General features: G+C 34.9%; 6 protein-coding genes across 6 annotated transcripts; 2 read left to right on the forward strand and 4 right to left on the reverse strand.

Moving 5' to 3' along the window:
- Positions 1-3,258: 3,258 nt before the first annotated feature.
- REPTOR (repressed by TOR) lies at positions 3,259-6,602 on the reverse strand. Its single transcript, XM_028320161.1, has 6 exons — positions 5,403-6,602; positions 5,083-5,269; positions 4,791-4,995; positions 4,456-4,706; positions 4,249-4,365; positions 3,259-3,368 (listed from the first exon to the last, which is right to left on the reverse strand). Exons 1-6 carry the CDS (start codon positions 6,135-6,137, stop codon positions 3,274-3,276), a joined length of 1,590 nt encoding a protein of 529 aa, XP_028175962.1. The 5' UTR covers positions 6,138-6,602; the 3' UTR covers positions 3,259-3,273.
- A 3,033-nt stretch (positions 6,603-9,635) lies between these two features.
- On the forward strand, positions 9,636-13,159 carry LOC114364143 (spermine oxidase). Its single transcript, XM_028320155.1, has 3 exons — positions 9,636-11,077; positions 11,161-11,281; positions 12,044-13,159. The coding sequence occupies exons 1-3, from the start codon at positions 9,711-9,713 to the stop codon at positions 12,230-12,232; spliced, it is 1,677 nt and encodes a 558-aa protein (XP_028175956.1). The 5' UTR covers positions 9,636-9,710; the 3' UTR covers positions 12,233-13,159.
- Positions 13,160-15,254: 2,095 nt separating this feature from the next.
- On the reverse strand, positions 15,255-16,776 carry LOC114364144 (8-oxo-dGDP phosphatase NUDT18). The gene has a single exon (XM_028320156.1). It carries the CDS (start codon positions 16,583-16,585, stop codon positions 15,584-15,586), a length of 1,002 nt encoding a protein of 333 aa, XP_028175957.1. The 5' UTR covers positions 16,586-16,776; the 3' UTR covers positions 15,255-15,583.
- Positions 16,777-16,959: 183 nt separating this feature from the next.
- Positions 16,960-18,397, forward strand: ATPsynO (ATP synthase subunit O, mitochondrial). Its single transcript, XM_028320157.1, has 4 exons — positions 16,960-17,103; positions 17,181-17,435; positions 17,527-17,718; positions 18,173-18,397. The coding sequence occupies exons 1-4, from the start codon at positions 17,077-17,079 to the stop codon at positions 18,326-18,328; spliced, it is 630 nt and encodes a 209-aa protein (XP_028175958.1). The 5' UTR covers positions 16,960-17,076; the 3' UTR covers positions 18,329-18,397.
- Positions 18,398-18,733: 336 nt separating this feature from the next.
- On the reverse strand, positions 18,734-19,697 carry LOC114364153 (c-Myc-binding protein). Its single transcript, XM_028320164.1, has 2 exons — positions 19,487-19,697; positions 18,734-19,202 (listed from the first exon to the last, which is right to left on the reverse strand). The coding sequence occupies exons 1-2, from the start codon at positions 19,499-19,501 to the stop codon at positions 18,954-18,956; spliced, it is 264 nt and encodes an 87-aa protein (XP_028175965.1). The 5' UTR covers positions 19,502-19,697; the 3' UTR covers positions 18,734-18,953.
- Positions 19,698-20,373: 676 nt separating this feature from the next.
- CCT8 (chaperonin containing TCP1 subunit 8) lies at positions 20,374-22,854 on the reverse strand. Its single transcript, XM_028320162.1, has 6 exons — positions 22,695-22,854; positions 21,885-22,442; positions 21,432-21,806; positions 21,123-21,349; positions 20,803-20,998; positions 20,374-20,613 (listed from the first exon to the last, which is right to left on the reverse strand). Exons 1-6 carry the CDS (start codon positions 22,752-22,754, stop codon positions 20,392-20,394), a joined length of 1,638 nt encoding a protein of 545 aa, XP_028175963.1. The 5' UTR covers positions 22,755-22,854; the 3' UTR covers positions 20,374-20,391.
- Between the last annotated feature and the right edge of the window lie 75 nt (positions 22,855-22,929).

Raw genomic sequence — 22,929 nt, forward strand, 5'->3', positions numbered from 1 at the left:
GTCATATAAATGGTATGGTGAAGTCAGAAAATTGATATCTTCATTTTAATTATTTTAATTTTCATACAAATCGGATTTTATAAAATTTATTTTGTATTAAAATTAAAAAAATAATAATTTTGATATCAAATTTCTGACTTCACCATACCATTTATATGCCTATGTTAACATGGGCTAGTGTCGGCTCATATACCTATTTACCTAACACCCTGTATAAAATCAATTGAAACAAACGAAAATGAAACAAATATAATAACAAAAAAATCTTATATCTATTAGGATAACTACCTCATTTCAAACTAGAGAGTGACCCTAACTAAACAAATGTTTAATTAATGTAATTATAGCTTATTTTAATATAATGGAGAAACGAAATGATAACTATTTATTTCTTAGAATGACGTTATTAAAAATATTAACTATATAAACAAGGTGGAATTTTGTAATGCCACCTGGAGGGAAAGTACTCTTAATATTGTAGATCAGTGTTTCCCAAACTGTGGGTCGCGACCCACTGGTGGGTCGCGAGCGAACATTGAGTGGGCCCTGTCTGTAGAACGACACACCACCCTACCGATCCAACCTCTGGGCAGCGGACGAAATTTCCTATAGGTGGATCCCGAGTTTGGGAACTTGTATTAGATGAGTCGTAGCCCAGACAACTTTGGGAACCACTGCTGTAGATAGAAAATTGAACTGAAAGAAAACATTCCTTTATTTTTGAAAAGAAAGAGAACTGCATTCAAAGTGTTTCGACAATTTTTCGAATTTAATACCATACCTTATAATTTTCTGTACATAACTAATTAAAATAATTTAAGATTTCATGGTTTTCCTTTCATTTGATTTATCAAGTCTGTTAGTGAGATTTCATCCTTATACTTAACCCTAAAGATCGATGTAATAAAAATACAGAGTGTATTTTTTTACAGATTTTAGTTGGTTCGATTCCCGGGTGTGGCAAGCAAATTATTGGAAATCTTTGAATGCAGTTCTATTTCTTTAAAAAATAAAGGAATGTTTTCTTTGAAAAAAAAAATCTATCTACAATATTAAGAGTACTTTCCTTCCAGGTGGCATTACAAAATTCCACCCTGTATGTCAGTTGTCTTACATACAGTTGCAGATCTAATCTAATGTTACAATCAGTATTATAACTGTAAGATTATACCTAATTAGGTTATTATGCTTTTCTAAACTACACAATTTAGTTGTCTACATACACAAGCTGCATTTCGAACTTCGAAACGAGTTTTTTAAATTGATAAGTTCCCAGCTGGATTATTAGATGTAGTAGTAGATCTTTTATGATACCTAGGCAGCTACTAGATTTCACATCAAAATATATTTTTTTTCAATATTGAACTATATTTTAATACTTTCGAGTTCTTTTCTTTAGTACATAATTTAATATTTGTTGTTTATGTCAGAAAGTCTGAATGTGACTTTACTGAAGTGGACTATAAAGTAATAATCCTTTTAAAATTTTCATGAAAGCCGAAAAACATAAACCTTCCGTTTCAAATCAAACCTTAATAGGAATAACCAACCTCATAAAACCTTAATAGGAATAACCAACCTCATAAAAATAATAATATTAACTTTTAAGTCATAGGACGGATTTCTCAGTAATCATGTGTAGTAGACGTAGCTATGATTACAAATAGAAAGTAAAAGTGTAGTTGTTATTATTTCAGATAAAATAACATCTGCGACTGCTACCCAAAAAATGTAATATCTTAGGCTATTGTTATATTTTTGACAATATTACTATGTAACTTGTGTATGTTGACAACTTCTACACATTTGACTCCCAAAAATATTTTCTTAACCTAGATATTTAAATATTACTAGAAAATATGTATTCTATCAGATTTATATTTGATGATTTCGAATCAATTTGTATACAAATCAAAATTCGGTATTATATCGTTTGAAATAAGTATTCATTTATTTGTGCGCGTAGTACATAGATAATTTATAGGTCCAATTTATGGCGTATTTTTGTCTATTCACGCAAAAATAAATCAATATAACATGTTAATGTTTGTCATTATATAAAAATACATCATCAATATTCAATATCACAGTGTAGTTAACAAGAAAAATAAATAGTTAATGCATTTATATCCTTTAAAAACAATCATTATAAAAGGCAAGTTGAGCCAAGTTATAATAATATTCAAAAATATTAAATTACAACAAAGTGAAATCTGTGTAATTTTGTACTTCACCAATATATTAAATAACTAATAGCCAACAATCTTCAATAAATATACGAGTTTTAAATTTAAAAATATATATATTGCGTTTAATAATTATCTCATTTTATGGATAAATTAATAATTAGTCTTAAAAGTATTTAAATGATTACAAAGTACACAATTTTAAACAGGCATCAAAGCAATAAAAGTTGTTTAGCACTACTCTAATAAATAGATTATAATCATTAATCACCTTTCAAAAGATACCATTCCATATTTTGTCTGAAATTTTCAGTAGGTACTTTATGATAAAGTAAGCCTTTCCAGTATTCTACAACAGCAACGATAGCTTAAAGTACCCTATGGCGATGCCTACAGATATTATCAAAGCCTAATTTTTAAATATTTACTTCATTAAAAATTTAAAATGACATGTAAGTTCGGAGTTATACAGTTATATTTTTAGTAGACAAAATTGTTCTGGACATGGCCATAGATATGGAAAGCCAAGTTTACATGCGCTCAAGAGTAGTCCACCGTCAGCGACAAACGCTACGTTATGCGGTCTACAGTCAACCAGTTTACAAACAGACGCGACATCACGTGTTGATTAGCATTATGTAGCGCTATGTCGCGTGGCATTCATCACTAAACCGCGCCCTTGGTGGCAAAGCTAGATATGAATTAAAACACTGAAAGCAATTAGCGTTCAAGGGATCACTAATTATAAAGATATGTTACTACCACTAGAAATAACGATGAATTCAAGTGTATACATAATAATTATAACAAATATTAAACCTTAAATAATAAGTATCATAGAGACTAAAGTTTAATTATGGCATAATAGTAATTAATAAGAATAAATGATATCTTATGTAACAATCCTCTTAGTTGCCTTATAAAGCTTTCTAATGACTAATTCCATTGTCATTACCATATACAAAAATAAAATTGTCTTGGACAATTAAGCATTTATATGATAGACATAAAATTCTCTTTCTAAATAACTTTGGAGGTACATAGAACAGCCTTTCGTTTTAATATTTACATCTGCAGACATCAGCGTTTATAAATCAGTCAGTCCCCCATTGTTGTGACCAGATTTCACGTTATCCAGAATTTTATTCACGAACTCCGATGTCTTCCCAGCAATTTTCACCTCTGTAAAAGAATATAAAATATTTTTATTCATAGCATAAAACCTTTTTTTAGGCTAATTTACGGTCACCAGTTAGCGCCACTGCTGCACTGACGAGTGTCAGGATCATAATCATCAGTGACATCAACTGGTGGGCGCCAATACCTCTTACTCTATCTACATCAATTTATTATTTTAACTTCAAGAAGAATTTTGATAGGTTTACTATAAGGTAATGTTAAATAGGGTTGTTACTTGTTGTGGACACCCTAGTCAATTGATTTAACTTTTATGAGCTGTCGAGACTCTTCCTACCTAAAATTTTGTATGTTAATGGGGACTATGATGACGTCTATTTCACGAACTCAATTGCCTCAATTTATTGCTTTCAAATCTGCTAAAAATATAATTATAGTCAATGGAAAAGTAACTCAATTCAGGGCTATAATGAATTGTTTGGAGGAAGATGTACCTTGGAATTATTCATCAGTAATGTCAATTAACCAATATGGGCTTCGGTATTTTTGCTCACGCCACTGTCACGCCCGTATTCACAAAAATTAATATGAGGTCTCACAGTGCGCGTGGACGCACAGGGTGACACACGAACCAATCACTATTCAACGCTGTTCGTTCGATTTGATGCTTCACTTAATTTAAGCAAGCTTTGGTTGTGAATACGGGCGAGTGACGTAATAATAAACGACTGTGGCGCCAACTGGCGAGCTCATTACATTATAGCCTCGTCATTATTCGCAGTCACACTGAATACTAAGCGATTTAATCGCCGCGTTTGGCGTTTTTAAGTGTGCGGTGTGGTTGCTGCATTCAGCTTATAAAAAGCGACTAAATCGCCGATGCTAAAAGTATGTGTAGTATTACTCTCACTCAATGTCTACATACCTGTAGCTGAGTTGACTACGCTTGTTATATGAGAAGACCAATCAACATTACTTTGAGGATTTGTTACTCTGTTGCTTATTATTTGTTTCATTTGGTTTATTCCATTAAGAAGACGTTCTGAAAAGATAAGGAATAGTATTGCATAAGCCTTATGTATTTTATATTTTTATTGGATTAACTATTATCTTATTTTGAGATAATACTTACTGTGTTCTTGTTGTAGACCGTAAAGTTTTAATTTATTGGCCTCATGCTGGGCCTTTTTTTTTAATCTGCAGGCTCTAGAGGCAAGTTTGTTTTTCTCTTTTCTAGTTTTAGGCCTTATGTTGAAGGGCAATTCACTGACAGGAATCATGTCATTGATAACCTTTCCCAAATTGTCCAATTCTTTTCCAATAAGGTACAGTTTTCTTGGGTTCGGCGTAAGATCGTTGCCATCGCCTTTTCGGGCTTTACCACTGCAAGAATTAGAAGGAGATTTTTATAGAACCAAAAAGAAAAAGTAATGAAATAGTTGAGAACATAAGATTATATTTGAATACCTGTGTTTAATACCCCTGACACTACAACTAGGACTGAAGACAGGATCTGTAACAATGTTTAGCACATGTGGGTCCTCAGATTTCTTCTTTAAGATAAGTCTTTGACCTTTAGGACCCTTAGCTTGCACATTGTACTGCCAGAAGTATTTCTCCTTTTTTGCATTCTGCCGGGCCTGTTTGCTTTCTGGGCATTCATCATTTGATTCTGAAATAAATAAAATTAATTAAAATAAATAAAACACAAGCACATTATTGTTTTCAACAATAATAATTCGTGTCAGATTTGTCATACCATCTGATGATAGATCCTCATATCTATCACTATCCTCATCTGACTCAATATCTCTGTCATCTTCATCTTGGGAGAATTCTCCTGTGCCCGGACTCAGTACACCTCCAGACAATGAGGAAATGGAACCTGCCTCAGCTAGAGAACTAGTGGACAACAGATGCTTGCGAGGCTCACGGCGTTGCCAAATCTGTACACAAAAGCTACAAATAAATACTTCACTAAAAACTGACTTGATTTAGTGTATTTGCCATTAAGATAATTATCTTATCTTCTTGTGAACATGCACAGTTGTAAGTACTAATAAATTAACACAAAATAACCTGTTCCATGGTGAGATGTGTTGGAGCTGAAGAAGACAGCTGTGAGTGTTGTTGCTTCGAACTGGAAGGAAACGGGGGCAGCACTGTGGATGCTGGCACAGACTGGCCTAGTGCTATCTCACCACTGTACCCATCTAGACGGTGCAACAGTTCTGGCAGTTGATTCATTGGTTGTGCAAAACTTGATGATGCAGAACTATGTTGGCTGGAAGGAGAAAACGCTAGCTGGGCCCTACTGTACGGACTGCACGGACTTTCCACAGCTATTGGATTGGTGAGCTGCATCGAGTTTTGTGCTCGGCGCGATCCACTCATGGCTCCACCAATTTGAATGCAGTAACCACTCTCTTCTGGCAGCAACAAGTCATCAAAATTAAGGTCTTCCAATAGCGTATCGGGATTTGCATTTAATTCAGCAAGTGTAGGACCTAGTATTAAATCAGCTTTGTCTACTTGGAATATGTCATCATCATCCATTTTGAATGTTTCTGTTTTTGTTGAGGCATCATTATCATATGCTAATTTAGTGTATTGCATGTTAGGGACATTGTGGAAGGAACCAGTGAGATTGTCCTGCAGACACAGGTCTAAGTCTGTGTTGAAGTCCCCGAGGTCATTACGCCTCTGCGGGATAGGCACGGAGGCCGACATGGGGCCCAGCTCAAACGGAGACTCTTGTTTGATCTCCAAACCTGGCTCTAGAAGAAAGTCATGTGTGTAAATAGAATCCGACATTGCACGTGTTTGTGCAGAGTGACCTTGGCGTATAATAGTCTCGTTGATAGAGGCTGGCGCACGCGTCTTACGTCTCTATCGATTAATTCAGCGCGAGACCCACGTGTCGTACATAAGCTACACAATGTTTATTTACTTGTTATCACTAAATAAGTCACACTTCACTCATCTAAATCTTTAAGTTTTGATATGAAACTGATAAAATATTGGATTACATAACTAATAAACCACCAACACCAAATAAAATTCTATGTACTTGATTATTCACAATGACTTTCGATATCGAATTTAAACTGAATGTCTAGGATTTCACAAGCACGTTTATCAAAAATGTTTCACAGTTGCCTAAACTTGCTTAATAACACCTGTGTATTCCATTATAAACTTGAAATCCACTAGAACGAAAATATCTTCAAAACACAATAACAAAAACACTTCCCTGAAGATACAAGTTGAGAAGTAAACAAAGATTTTAGTATTATTATTCAGCGAAATCAAAGGTCATTGAAAAGGGATAGCAAAATACCGAGTTTCGCTGTGTTCGAAAGAGAAACATATAATTCGCACGATGACGGAAGAGGAAAGGGGCTATGCAGGGCAATCAAAAATAGAGAAAAATACTAGCTCCTGCTACTACATTACTTGATTTCAAGTGAAAATAAAAATATTTGGTATTAATTGAGAAATGGTATTGAAATATGGTTTATAATATTCCTCACAAAAAAACCTTAAATTCATAAAAAAAAGCGACATAAATATGAGAGAACTTGGTTAGATTCTCTAAGGAGATAACGTATAAAGTTATTACATGTCAAATATTTAGGCAGAAAGTGCCCCGATTGCGATAACTTTAACGTCTACAATTCATTGGCCCTTCTTCTGCAGTTGCACTCCGTTTTTCATTCCATCTGAGGTACAAATTTGGTATCACGGTAAAGTTTATGCGCTAAACAGAGTCGAACTACGCTGGGCGTAAAACGCACATCAAATTATGGACGACGTCGAAGATCAATTTATTGCACTACTTAGTACTTTTGACTGACATTTACTTTGTTTTGAAGAATTTTCTAACTTTACTTGATGGCGCAGCTGCTTCCTGTTTACGTCTATGCTTCGTTTCAACTAGCTATCAAAACGACATCGCGAAACGGATTTGTCAAAACAGCTGATGTTCGTTCGTCGTCCGGGCGGGTTGAAGATGAAAATTTTTAAGCGCGCTCTACACTCGCGCGCGATTCTTGCTGTGAATTCACGCCGCGATTCGCGCCGTGCACTTCGCGTTTATATGTGTCTCTCCACACTCGCGAAGCCTCGCAGTCTCGTTTGCGGCCTCNAGCGAGTGTAGAGCGCGCTTAAACGCGAAGTGCACGGCGCGAATCGCGGCGTGAATTCACAGCAAGAATCGCGCGCGAGTGTAGAGCGCGCTGGAGACGTTAAAAATTACCGTAATCGGGGCTCTGGGCTCGGATTGCGCTAATTTGTAATGTCTCCAATTCATTTGCGTTTCATCTCTAGTCCACGCTCCTGTTACGCTCCAATTTCGTTCTAGCTGATGTGCAATTTGGTATCGCAAATTCACGCGCAAACAATAGATTTATGCAATTTTCATTAAAAGTCCGGACACCTTATTTTTGAAACTAAAATTATGTACTAAACAGCAAAATAAATGTTCGTGAAGCGTTTGACTTGCGTTTGAAGTTAGGTAGCTTTCTGTCAGCTTTTACTCAAAGGCGCAATTGCATTCCCTTTACGTTTTACAGCATTGTTTGAACTAGCTGTCAAAACGACACCACTATTAAACGGATTTGTCAAAACAGCTGATTTTCGTTCGTTGTCCAGTCACGTTGCAGTTGAAAATTTTTAGAGCAATTGGGGCCCAGAGCTTCGATGTGATGTCACGACTGCTAGGCGCGCAGTTAACTCGACCGGGTTGTACACATGCATATAAAATAATAATATGATTCAACATTATGGGTATTTCGCCAAAAATGGTCAATTTTGCCTAATTTCCTTGGTATGAAAAAAATTTTTGTTTTTAACTATTTTTAGTTTCCCATTGCATTAAGTAGCAAAAACTAAGCTAATATATCTAAAAGGGGTGTCATAATTCGTTTTAGAAACAAAGTTATAAGGTCATGAATTTTTGGTAGCCAAGGAAATTATTTTAAACAATTGTTTCTCGTAAGTTTTCTTCTGTGGTTTGCTTTTTTTTGTTCGACCCATTTTTGTGTACCTTCGCAAGCAAACATTCCAATGAATATTGTATCATTACGACCTTTTTACACAACTAAGGGAGATAAATGCAGTAGATTGAGTTAAGAGTTAAAAACAAGTTGTTTTATATCTATTCTGATACCCGTTTCTTAAAATGAAAATTTTAAACTTATTCTAATAAAGAAATACTCAAAATTTGACTTTACGCCGAATTAAAAATGGTCTGTTATAATTTCCTAGGCCATTTTATGCCATGGAAAACAAGGAAATTAGGACCAAAGAAATTAGATTTATGCCTAAAAGACAACCCAGACAAAAACCTATTTACCCTATGCATTTACTATTTAAATCATGGGTTTACCCCTACAAACACTACATATGTGTAAATAAACAATAAAATTAATCCATTGTTTAGCTGCAAAAAACCGTCCAAAGAAATTGACTTTTTAGTAAACAAAAACCCAAGGAGGGACCTACTTATGCGATTTGACGCGAAACTGTTCAACGAAGTACTGTCCTGCCTCGATGACCTCTTGGGATGAAATGGCCGAGTGTAACGGTGCAGTGCATTACATTCTAAGTTCTTTCGTTTCGTTACTACAATGGTCGAAAAGAAGACCCAGGGAAATTATACTTTGGACTCGGACAAGAACTTAACTTCACTTTATTTCCTTCCTTTAAATATTTGACATTTAAAGTTTTTATTTTCCGATAGCCAAACGTTTCTCAAATATAAAGAGAGTGCTATTAGAATGAAATTACGCTTCAATTTGTTATAATGTGCCTTCATTTTGGCAAACAACAGTAATGGACATAACAAGGAAATTAGAAAATCGACTTTTGATTAAGTTTTTCTACGGTATTATTTGTAGTTTCTGCTATTGTAATAGCAAAAACAAATAAAACTTTTGATGAACTTTCCCATAAAAATAGTTTTATACATATAGATATAAAAAAACATGTGTTCGCCTGCCTGGACACAGAAAATTTACTGTTTTGGCGAAATACCCTTATTTTAAAATGTTTCCAGTTATTGAATCATTTTTGTTTTAGTTTTTTTATTCGCTTGGTTACGAGTTAAATTTATTTATTGCAATATACTAAGGCCAAATAGGTGAGCTCAATGAGCTTATGGTATTCTCTTCCAGTCAACTACCTTATTAGACTACTTAAATATCAGCGTAGGCACTGTTACTAAAACAAGTATTAATACTTGTTAGATAAAATATTACGTGAAAAGAATAGAAAACTTTTAATGGCAACACTAAAATGACATATATACATGGCGGATGTCGTAACAGCTGGACGTCAAAAAGTGTGGTGACATAAATTTTGTGATCATAAATATTTTTCAATATTATGGGTGACGAAAACATAAATTCTAGTAAAAAATGTGATAATAATAAACATAATGTTATAATTATTGGCGGTGGTATGGCCGGACTGGCCGCCGCCAATTATTTTGTAAAAAATGGTATGGAGGACTTTATAATTTTAGAAGCAAGAAAACGTTTGGGTGGTCGTATTATATCCATTCCTCTGAAAAATCACAACGTTGAACTAGGAGCTAATTGGATACATGGAGTACTTGGTAATCCAATATTTGAGTTGGCAATGGCCAACGGACTTGTAAATATTATAAATATACCCAAACCGCACAAGGTTATAGCCGCCACTGAAGATGGGAAACAGGTACCGTTTGGAGTCTTGCATGAGATACATGAGGCCTATGTCTGCTTTTTAAGAAGATGCGAAGAGTACTTTCTTTGTCAGTATTTGCCTCCACCCGATATTCATAGTGTAGGAGAGCACATAAATTTAGAAGCAACTATTTATTTGGAGCGTTTGCCTTCATCCGAAGAAAAAAAGTTAAGGCGTCTTATATTTGACTGTTTGTTAAAAAGAGAGACTTGTATATCTGGATGCAATACAATGGATGAAATAGATCTTCTAGAATTAGGCAGTTATACTGAATTGCAAGGTGGGAACATTATGATCCCTTCAGGTTTCAGTTCTATCTTAGAACCTATGAAGAAAAATATTTCACTAGACAAAATACTGTCTCAAAAACCTGTAAAAAAGATAACATGGGATTCAAATCATCATTCATCGGGAAATTGTTATGAAGATATTGGAGAGGAATCAGAAGATTCTGATCAGACTGTGATAGAAGATATTTCTAGGACTTCTGCCTCTGCTGCAGATAAAACTGTGAACCCGGGAGAAGGACCCTCAGTTAAAGACAATGCACAAAAACCAAAGAAGAAAAATCCCTTTTCTGTAGAAGTAGTGTGTGAAAATGGGGAAAGTTATTATGCTAATCATGTGATATGTACAATTCCATTAGGTGTTCTAAAAGAACAAGCTGCCAGTTTGTTTGAGCCTTCCTTGCCTCAGTACAAAATTGAATCTATTGAAAGACTATTGTTCAGTGCTGTAGATAAAATTTTCTTAGAATATGATAGACCTTTTCTAAATCCTGAAGTAACAGAAATAATGTTGCTTTGGGAGTCTTCACCAAATCCAGGAGACATGGCAGAGACTTGGTTCAAGAAGATTTACTCATTTAGTAAAGTGACAGAAACCCTCCTTTTGGGGTGGGTGTCAGGTAAAGAGGCAGAGTATATGGAGACTTTGTCCATGGAGGAAGTAGGTTCAACTTGCACAAAAATATTGCGTAAATTTTTAAATGACCCATTTGTCCCCGAGCCACAGAGATGTGTATGGTATGTTAAATGTTACATCAAAGTATTGCAATTTATATTAAAATGTTTAACTATCATTACAAATGTGGATTTTATGATTTCAGTACAAGCTGGAAGAAGCAACCTTATACCAGAGGATCATATACAGCACTGGCTGTTGGAGCTAGTCAAAGTGATATTGAAAGTTTGGCCCAGCCTTTATTTCGAAATATTCATGACAAAAAGGTATGAAGCCTTTACATATTATCTCTTCCAATGTTATGATTTTAGATACTATTCCCTCAAATGAACTTCCCCCTTTAGTAACTGCTATGGCTTAAAAATTATGTAAATTTTTATTGAAGTCGTATTAAGTTATTTTCTTCATAATAAAACAATAAATGCAGCCAAAGCTATGGTCTAAAGTTACTTAAGTTCTTATCATAACTCTGGTATTCATCTGATAACTTGCTATCAATGTAATAAAATATGATAATAAATTGGATATAAATGACTAAACAATATTAGATACACTAAGCTAGCTGAAATGTATTTAAAGAAAGAGTAGACAAAGTAGGCAGAGATACACATGTAATACAGATTGTAAGAAAATCCTACTATCCTATCCTATCCTATAATATTATAAATGTGAAAGTTTGGATGTCTGGATGTTTGTTATTCTTTCACGCAAAAACTACTGAACGGATTTTGATGAAACTTTACAGTATTATTGTTTATAACCCAGAATAACATATAGGCTATAATTTATGACGATCTGTGACAAAATAAATTACACGCGGGTGAAGCCGCGGGCAAAAGCTAGTATGTACATAGTTTGTATACATTTTGAAGTTATCTACTGATTGAAGTGAGATAAATGTAGTTGCCATATAGGCTAATTCAATACTTTCAGCAGATTTATGATATCTTTACATAATCCTAAAACCTTGTGAACAAGACATTATAATAATAAAGAAATTTTACTGATGCATATAAATAACATTTCAGCCTGTGCTGCTCTTTGCTGGAGAGCATACACACAGCAACTTTTACTCCACTGCACACGGCGCCTACCTCTCGGGACAGGCCGCGGCTCGGCGCTTGCTCGCTCCCGACGATCCGGCCGAAAACATCCTCGAGTGCCCGACGTCCTCCGACCTCTCTTCCTGGATCCAAGGCATACATCTAGAGGGCTAGTATTACACAATTCATGCCAATCTCGGCTATGAATTTATTCCTAATTTATTTGTTAGTAGATACCTATTTATACAATTCTCACATGACAATGGCAAAAGAGCCTTTTGATTACCAGTTTAATTTATAATAGTTATATGGATTATGTAGTTGCTTTTTAAGTACACATAAAATGAACACTGATACTGGCTAATCATTACTCGAAAATTGATCATCATTAAAATAGAAATTAGTTTATTAATAAGTATAGAGTCAAAGACAATGTATAGTTTACGGGAGTATGTGTATAATTTTTATTTTGTTTCATTTATGAATGCTATGAAATTTTAAAGTTAATGAAGTTGTAATGAAATGATTGTTTTTGTATTTTGTTTTTGTAATTGATACATGAAATGTATTGTTTAAGGACTTAAGATGGCAACTCTTTAAAATTTATTTACAAAACACATTATTGTTATTAAAATTTGTTACCTGTATTTTTATCAGGAGTGATTATCAAAGTATTTAAGAGGAATTTAAATTATGTAATTGATAAAATCCGTCAGGATCATCATACAGTAAGTAGTTAATTATTTTATTACATTACATACCTATTCAATACCTAAATTAAATTCAGTAGAACATAAATAATACCAAAAGATATTGCTTGTTATTGAAATCACGCCTACAGATGTTTTAGCCTTGCCCTTTAATGGGCTCTATGGTATGTCATCATTTGTTAGCTGATAAATGTAAACCCTTGCATACGTATTTCAGTCATACACTTTTATTCGTCGTAATACTTTGAGAATCACACCTCCTATTTGCACATCATTCAAATAAAATACCCTGCGAAAGATTTGATTCATCTGTGAGGTTTCTTTTATCTCTAAAACTAAAAGACAGTATAGTTTCGGAAAGACCCAGCTACACAATTTATTGTGCGTTTTAGTTAATTTATGCCAAATCGAGAACTAGGTAATACTCACAGAAACATACTACTGATTTTTAATTTCAGAGATTTTCACAGAAACTCCTATGTGCATTAACATAAATTTTTGTGGCCTATAAATCAAGACAGCAAAAGTTTGCTTGTAGATTTACACTTACTACTTATTAAAAATTAGAAAATATTTATTTGAAAGGAAGGCTTATTATATCTCATAAAAACATACAAATTATGTATAAATTATTTTATTATTACGCAATGCATTTCCCGATTCAATTGAATTTTTTATCGGATAGCTAGGATGTATTCGATTTGTCTAGTCAGTGCAAGGTTTTGTATCGCTTTAATAAATCATACAAAATAAAACAATGCGTTATTATTTCTAAGCATGGTGACTTGATCAAGTGTGGTCTCCACGTTGTCGCAGCGCAAAGTCAAAGGTAACATTTTGCCGAATGTACGCACTACGCACATGCTACCTTTTAAAAGCTGAATAAAATGTCTAGTTCACGAAATCTGTATCTTGCTGCGTTTGTGCTAAGCCATTTCCACCAGAGCTGTGCTGTACAGGGTGGACTGGAAACTATAAATGATCTTTTCTAAACTATACAAGGAGGATAAATCGTGTATGAAATTGCCGCTAGAGGCGCTAGGGTAGCTTTATAAATAACCATTGGGAATATAAAAGCCATTCCCAATCCGTCCCCCGGACACGGCCTGAGCCGAGGTCCGAGCCTACCGTGGCGCCCTCAGGCCGCGTCCGTAGTCCCCTCGATCGGGCCCACTAGTGAGCCCGCCGTAACCCTCTAGTTGGGTTCGCCACTGATCGGGTCTGGGACCGACGATCGCCAAAAGGCTAGAGTACCTTCTGTACTCGCCACTCTGCCCGGTGAAGCTGGAAAAGCTCTTCAAGCTACAAGCGCGCGTCCCTTAAAAAAAAAAGCCATTCATGAAAAATGTACGGTGGCAATGAATGACACTGTGGAGCTTAGAAAATAATTATATAAGACATGTTTTATTTTTAAAGCGCACTAAAGGATGCCCTCTTAAAATTATATTAATAGGCCGAGATTTCCTATGGCTTTTATTACGTTAAAAATAAAATACTAATATAACGGGGATTAATGAACTTTTTAGTTCATTAATCTCCATTATAAGCTCCAATTGAACAAAAACTTCACTAATCCCCGTTTAAGGAGAGCTGATCCAGATGGTTCATTAATATATATTTATGTAGATACTAGCTTTTGCCCGCGGCTTCACCCGCATGAAATTTAGTGCAACAGACTGCCATAAATTATAACCTTGTTAATCTGGGTTACAAATAATAATACTGTAAAGTTTCAACCAAATCCGTTCAGTAGTTTTTGCGTGAAAGAGTAACATACATCCACACAAACTTTCACCTTTATAATATTAGTAGGATAACAAGTTCAACTTCATACCAATATTCTGTCCACTTAGGTAACATGCAGTCGCGCGTTTTTAAAACGCGTGTGTGTGCTACAACGTAAGGCTAGATAGCCCCATTAAACCTAATATTATTTTTCACGTTTTAGAACCTTTTTCTGGGTTGTATTGGAGATTTAAACGAAAAACGCTTAAATAAGTATTCCTATAATTTATTGTATAAAAAGAAAATATTGATCTCTAAGTAACAACAATACAATAACAATAATGTTAGACTATGAGCTAAATAAATAAATACCTTTAATACCATTGGTTACAGTTTAAAGCCCAGAAATACAAAAAATAAGTATACAAGTTATAATGAGATTCTTATAATAAATTACATTATTACATAACACATTTTTTATTGATATGATGTATTTTTTTTTACATTAAAAAAAGTACAGTTTCTAATACATGGTCAAAACCATGTCACTATCTACAGTATGCGATAAAGCAAGAGTGCGAAAGGCGAAATGCATGACGCGCCATAATTTATGTTTAGACCATACTCCAGTATTGTCATGTAATAATATATTTCTATAACTTAGCTATAAAGAGAATTTTACAACTTTTTACAAACAGATTATGAGCTGATACATTAATATTTTCCATTAATAAATTCTTAAAATCTATGTTAGTATGTAATGTTTATAATGTCCCAAGTTATTGTACTTCAATTTACATTCTAAGTTACCTACATTATAAATGTATAGATTGGCTAACCAATCTAAATATAAATGATCAAGAACCATGATTTAAAGCAAAGTAAAAAATTTAGGCAATACATTATAAGCTGGTGAGTCAAACTTTAAGGCTAAGGTAAGTACACCTATGTATTATTTTGAATCCAAACAGAATGTAATAAATTGCATTGGCCTTATGACCACCAGTCAAATATAAAATAATGTCAAGTATTATAACTATGTCATTGAGTATTCTTTGATGTTCATGGCATTTAAAATAAAATCCATAAACTAACGGACGACATGCAATTCAACAGTTGAATTCTTAGTTGTGATTAAAGAGAGCAGTCTATTTTCATTGTCTCGACCGACCTCTTGCCAGGCACATTTGCCAATCAGGGGTACTTCTTCGAGAGGAGGGCGAAAGGCAACAAGCAAGGTCAGGCATAGTCCATCAGCTCCTGGATCAGCTTCTACATTCAGTAATCCCAGAGGCCTGTGTTGGCCAACATCTGCTCCAAACATTTCTACCATAAATCTCCTCAATGTTGAATGGACACTTTTAGCAGGATTTATTTCACACGTTGGAAAATGTATTGATGTTTTCTCACTCAATAACACATGCAATTTGTTTGTACTTCTTTTTTTTATCACTACAATCAACCTCAACAAATCCTTTGTGTGTAAAATTGGTGCTGGCATTAAATTTTTGTGCCAGGACCCACTGGAATGATTTTGTTTATATAATTTAGCTTTCTCAATTAAATGCAATATGTCATTAGATCGCAGTGTTATCTCTTGTAAGTTTGATATCCATTTTGCTTGTAAAGATTCCTTGTCTGCATTAGCAGGAGTTTTGAGTTGACCCCCAACGACATCACCAATTAATACAAATCTGTACCACATGCCGCCTGCTGTTTCAACGGCCAGTAAAGTCTTGGGGTCACAATGCATACCAGTTTCCTCTAAAACTTCTCTTATAGCAGCTTGAACGATAGTTTCTCCTTTCTCCATTCGACCGGCAGGTAAGTACCACTTGCCTGCACAGCTTTCTTTAGCTTCCTGCATCATTAAAACTTCATTACTTTCATTAATTATCACACAAGCGACGACGTATGTGACATTCTCCCCAAGTACAGGTTTGAAATTAGACGGTGTTGTAGGAGTTATACCCTGAGATTCAGCAACACTATTTTGATCAGCGATAGTAAAATCACAAAAATCGTTTTCATCTCCTTCCAAACCAAGACCTTCCAATAGTTTAGAGATGTTAGAATCTACTTGGCGCGACATGGTTACCTACTTTGTAACAGTAAATTTTATATGGAATGTATGAACAATGTGAACACTGATTATTCAACATGAAATAGTCTAACAGTACTGTGTAATTAACTCAAGTTTGATCATGGTAAGTAAATAAAATTAAAAACACAAGATTTCGACACAAGTTCAATCAAAAAATGTATGTTGTTTACGTCAGCCTTCGAAACCGGTAGATCCGGTTGTATGTTCCTTTTACAGAAAAAGGTCCGTAGTATTATAATTGAATTATCAATTGAATACGGTAAACCTTGACTTTTTTTACACTAGCTACAATCTTAACAACTATTGAACTAAAAGGAACACAAATTTTATGACAGTTTTGACATTGAGATTGTGTTGATTTGACACTTGACAGCTCTTCACCTGTCTGTGATTTCTGAACGAAAAGGGCAGGACAATTTTTCCAGCCCCTGCATAATTTTATTATTCACATTAATCACCGGTCCAATAAACTCACTATCATGTCAGTCCTGAAGACGAATATGCTGGTAAAAGTCTGACCAATTACTTAAGTGCTATAGTTCGATATATTAAAATGCTTAAATTACGTAATGTGCTTTTGCAGGTGCGATCCTTGAGCACCTCGTCAGCTGCAGCTCAGATGGTAAAGCCGCCGGTTCAAGTATTCGGCATGGAAGGCCGCTATGCATCGGCTCTTTATTCTGCAGCATCCAAAAGCAAGTCCCTTGACGCTGTCGAAAAGGAACTTGTAAGCTTCCAGAAGTCTATTAAAACCGACGCCAAACTTAAGGAATTTCTGATTAATCCTACCCTCAAGAGGTCCCTCAAAGTCGATGCTCTGAAACATCTTTCTACCAAGGTTAGTTGGATAGTGGTTTATGTCTGTATACCATCACTGCTAAAGTGAGGTTATGATTCAAACAAAATAAATGTTAATGATTTATTTCCAGACCAATTTATCTGCCACCACTGGTAACTTGCTAGGACTTATGGCGGAAAATGGCCGTCTTGGCAAACTGGACACAGTTATCAATGCTTTCAAAATTATGATGGCTGCTCACCGTGGCGAGGTTACTTGTGAAGTAATCACTGCCAAACCTCTGGACCAGGCCCAGAAACAGAACCTAGAAGCTGCACTAAAGGTAAGTACTATAAATTAATACTTAGTGCCAATATTACAATAATAGTTGGATGTTAATGATATTTTTAGAAGTTAGAAGGTAGTAGAGTAATTCTAAATGGAATGTATAAATCTGTTTCTAACAAGAATAAATAAACTGATTGTATTTACTTGGCAATCAATATTTTAAATAAAAATATCATGAAACTACAACAATGCATTGCAATTTATAAATATTCAAATCCTGCTCTTACCAGTATTTAGTAATTGACTATTTAACTACATAATGTGAAAAAGTTAAGTCATGATATACAAATACTTATGCTCAGCTTTCTTTGTTTTCAACTGAGCACTATTGTACTGTAATAGGTGTAGTAATATGACTGCCAGTCGGCATACATGGGAGGATACCTTACCCTCAAATATTGTTTGTTGACCACTTTCCTAGTAATACAAACATAAATATTTTGTTTCAGAAATTCCTGAAGGCCAATGAAACCTTACAACTCACAGCAAAGGTTGATCCTAGCTTGATTGGAGGCATGGTTGTCTCTATCGGCGACAAGTATGTAGATATGAGTGTTGCCAGCAAAGTCAAAAAATACACTGAACTCATCAGTGCTGCTGTTTAAATAAACAAGATATGTTGTAGCTGTGGCATGATTAGACAAGGATAATATACTATGTTTAAACCTCTAAAATATGTATTTCATTCTACAAAACTAAAATTTGTTTCCCTACCATAGCTCTCTAAAGAGTGCATTACAATTTATTACAAAACAATAAATTATTAGAATAAAGTTTATGTATTATGTTTATTCACAATGTCTAATGTCTACCACTTTATAAAAATGGTACCTGTAAGCAACTTATCATCATAATTGATGCAGTATCATTTGATCCAATAAATCCAAATTGCCTAACTTTATGTAACTAAAAGTTTTATTTATATTATGATAGTTTGATATTTCATGAATAATGAATGTTCAACTGTAAAGGACTACAAGTATGAAATTAAAGACAGTAGTAGGTGTATCAATAAAACAAGTAATGTAATCATTCAAACATAAAATTTAATGGTGCTCCTTGCACAACTTAAAAAAAACTTATCCATAACAAAAAATAATACTTTCAGATAATAACACTTTGTTAAATTATCTTCAGATTCAACATGAATACTTTTGAGATCAATATACAGCTAATATTGAGATCATTATAATTGAACTGTATCTTGTAACAATAAACAATATTCTACTATTATCCTTCCGTTGGGGCTGCTTCCCCTTTTAGCAAAGCATTTTCAGCTTCCAGTTCTGCAATGCGGGCCCTAGCTGCTTCCAGCTCATCGTCACCACCATCTGTGCCCAAGTGTTTGCGGACATACTCTAATGCATCTTCTGGTTTATCTGGTTCTTCATATAAACTTACAAGAACTTTTGTAAGAGCATCCATGACCCCAGCTCTTTCTAAATAGCGTCTGAACTCTTCTCTCTTGGAATCTATAGGCTAAAAATAAAAGGGATGATTTCGTATGGTATCAGGTAAATAAAATTATTATATACTGACCTAGTACCTAGTTTTGATAGATACATAGGTATGGTATTCCTTCTGAACACTTTTTAGACCCAAACCTAAATTCAGATTTTTTTTATTAACATGTAATCCAATTTTACACTACCAAACCAACAAGGAAACTGGTTGTAATCACTGATTTGGTTCACATATTTCTGGAATAGCCAAGAATACCGGCCATGAAAAATGTTTTGTTTGGAAAAATCGTAGTTACTCACTTTGTACGACGACATTTTATTTAGTTGAAGTTGTATGAGATCGCTTAATTGCTTATTTGATAACAATTAGTTATTTTTATGTATATTTTATCGATCAATTCCAATTTTCAACAAAATAAAAAGAACAATTTGTTTTCTTCGCTCCGTAAAATCGCGACGGAAAATGACATTTGACATTTAATTTTTTTTTCTGTACATAAAAAAGGTTGTGGTTCCTAATTATTTGGCCAAATAAAAACCGACACTTCCGATTTTAAAAATAATCGGAATCGGAACTATGGGTGGCCATGGGTGGTCTCACAGATATGGATAGAGGTGGTCTACAGATAGATTTTAGGATTGAGGTCATTGAGGATAGTTCTAAGTTCTACCAGACCAGCCAGCCCTAGACTCAATAAACTCGATCAAAAAGTGCCACTTGTAAGAGTTGTAAGCCGTGCCACCACAGCCCGCTGGTAAGGGCAAGGACAAAGAGTATCTTCTTCTATGTGGTAGACACAAAAAATGTAGTAAGCATTTAAAACTTCATTAATGAACTTGAACCCTTCCTAGAATTAATAACCAAATAACACTGTTCAGTGCAGTTCGCGCCACAAAGATGAAGGTGCCATGAAAATATTTTGTAAACGGCGAGTGGTATCTGAGAGGAGCCAAAGCTGGAGCTGAGTTAATTCAAATTTGGATGGGAATAAACAAACAAAATGTAGTGAATTAGTTTTTTATTTGTGTACAGCCACAAGTTTGTGACAATCGAAAGTTAAAAATAGCAAAGGCACATCGAATAAGCCTGAAAATAATATTATTGAGTACATAAAAATAACTTATTAACTCAATGTTACCAAATTACAAATGAATAAATGAAAATACTTTTTACTTCTTTAAAACTAATTAGTATGTAAGCTGACTTAAGATTCATCATCACTTCCTGCTGGTTGCTTCGGTTTAGGACCTCCTGCTCGCTTGGCCATGATAATTTGGTCAACCTTTAGGATTGTTGTGGCTGCTCCTACTGCATATTTCAATCCCCACTGTTTAAGAATGTAAGCATCAAGAATACCTTTTTCTTTGGCATCTGTGACACCATTGTTTTCAGAGTCAATGTCATATCCTGCATTTTTGTTACCCTCCTGAAAAAAGAAAAATCATATAAAATATAATGCAATTTAAGAAAAATCTTGGTCAAGTTATCACAAAAGTTAGCATACCGATATTCCCATAGATACATGTATAGGCATAGCAAAGGGAATCGTTTGACTATTTATAGTAAGTTATCTTGGAATATTTTGGTCAACTACCCAGTTGATTACTATACATACCTTGTGTGCTTTGTAGATGTTATTGACAACCTCTGTAGCATTGGCACCAGAGTTGTCTGCCAGGGCTCGTGGAATGCTCTCTAAGGCGACTGCAAACTTCCTTACAGCATATTGTTCAAGTCCAGGAAGGGTGTCGGCATACTGAAGAAGCCTTTGAGCCAATTCAATTTCTGTTGCTCCAGCACCAGGGACGAATCTGGAAAAGGATTTATAAACTCAGTATACATTTTATATGTTTACATATTTATCATATCATGAAACTTATGGAATTATTGTAATGATAATAAACAACATTCTTGCTCAGTTTATGTTGTACTTACTGCCCATCACGGGTGATGCCCTTGAAAGTGTTGACACCATCATCAATAGCTCTCTCAACGTCATCCATGAAGTTGTCAGTGGACCCCCTGATGACGACGGTGGTGATGCGCGACTCCGTGCTCTCCATACGGAACACAACCACTCTGGTGTCTCCTACTTCCTCCACCTTCACAACATCACAGTAGCCGAGTTCCTCTGCAGTAGGAGTAGTTAGTCTGGGCAGCACCTTAAATTCATTCATTGGTTTGAATGCAATACTCCAATCTATTAAAATACATTTGTATACTACTAACATTAGAATTACTTACAGTAGCATTGACAGTTTTTGCCAGACGTCTGAGGTCAAATTTAGAATTGAGACGTACTGCCATTAGTCCATGTTTGTTCAGGTAATGTAGAGCCATATCACCAAACTTAGCTCCAGCAACGACTACCTTCACACCTGCATCAGCAATGTCCTTTATTTGCTTTTCGAGGAGTGACTCCTCACCACGACTGAAGTTCAGAAGTTCATCAGCTGTTTTGATCAGAACGGTGCCTTTGGTTTCAGTTTGTGTGATATCTACAGGGCAAGAGTACACAGCTACTTTGGCTTGAGTGGCAGAACCGACATCCCCTTCTACTTCACGTTTGAATACCATTCCAGATAATACTTCTGATTGGAGGAGACCAGCTCCAAGGACCTGAAAGTATGAAGATGCTTGAGAAATGTTTAAACATAACAAAAACACACTTTGATTCAATAATTGAGTAATGCATACCTTACAAATCCTAACATTGTCCACATTGAAAGTAGTTTTCTCAGGCAACAAACCCACACAGGCTTTAACCACGAGTCCAGCAATGAAATCTTCATAACCATACTGTTTAGACATAATAGAAGACTGAATGGCCTGTGTGATTCCTGGAATATCTTTGAAGTCAGTTATTTTTTGACAGACCAGCTCGGGAAGGATTTCTAGACACTTATCAAGTGCCCTCTCATAGCCCTCAGCTATCTCACTGGTTGTTACGCCCAGTCGGAGCAATTCTTCAGCGGCTTCCAATAGAGCACCAGACAACACAATCACAAAGTTGGTACCGTCACCCACTTCTGCATCTTGCATTTGACTGCCGAGAACCATCAATTTGGCTGCTGGGTGCTCCACATCGAGTTCTCTAATAATTGTACCAGCATCGCTAGTAACAAACTGTTTGTCAATGTGGTTGATAATCATTTTGTTCATCCCATTTGGACCGTAAGCAGATCGAACACTTTGGGCAAACTGTTTACAAGCAGTTATATTACGATATACTGCTTCCTCCAAACCAGAGAACATCTGAAATAAATAAATTTTAGATAAAGCATCAGACAAAATTTCAACAAAAAATATCTTGATGTTTTAGACTTTTGAAATATTTATGAGATAAAACCTATTTTTTTTGTTATTTTAATACTAATTTAATAGTTACCGAACAGCATTATTGTTAAATTTTAGAGTTTTTCGCAAAAATAGAATCATACTGTTAACCACACGGCACATGACAAACCACCGGATTTAATCATCTTTGGTTATACAGTAAGAACTTACCCGTGCTCCCTCTTTCAACATCTGGGGCACTCCTGGTGCTTTGGGGATGTGTAAAGCCATTGTTAGAGGATAATACGAAATATATTTTCAACGATACAGGCAAATTTCTTCAATCTGAAATTCAAGAATTATAGCCTCGTGATTTCAAAGATGACTGAAAAAGAACCACAGATTACTTATAAAAGAACTGAGTGACATTTGTTTTTTTTACAAACTTGTGGCAAAGGGATCTACT

Source organism: Ostrinia furnacalis, unplaced genomic scaffold, assembly GCF_004193835.3.
Source record: "Ostrinia furnacalis isolate ACB-3 unplaced genomic scaffold, ASM419383v2 OfSCF7353, whole genome shotgun sequence".
NCBI classification, from domain to species: Eukaryota; Metazoa; Arthropoda; class Insecta; order Lepidoptera; family Crambidae; genus Ostrinia; species Ostrinia furnacalis.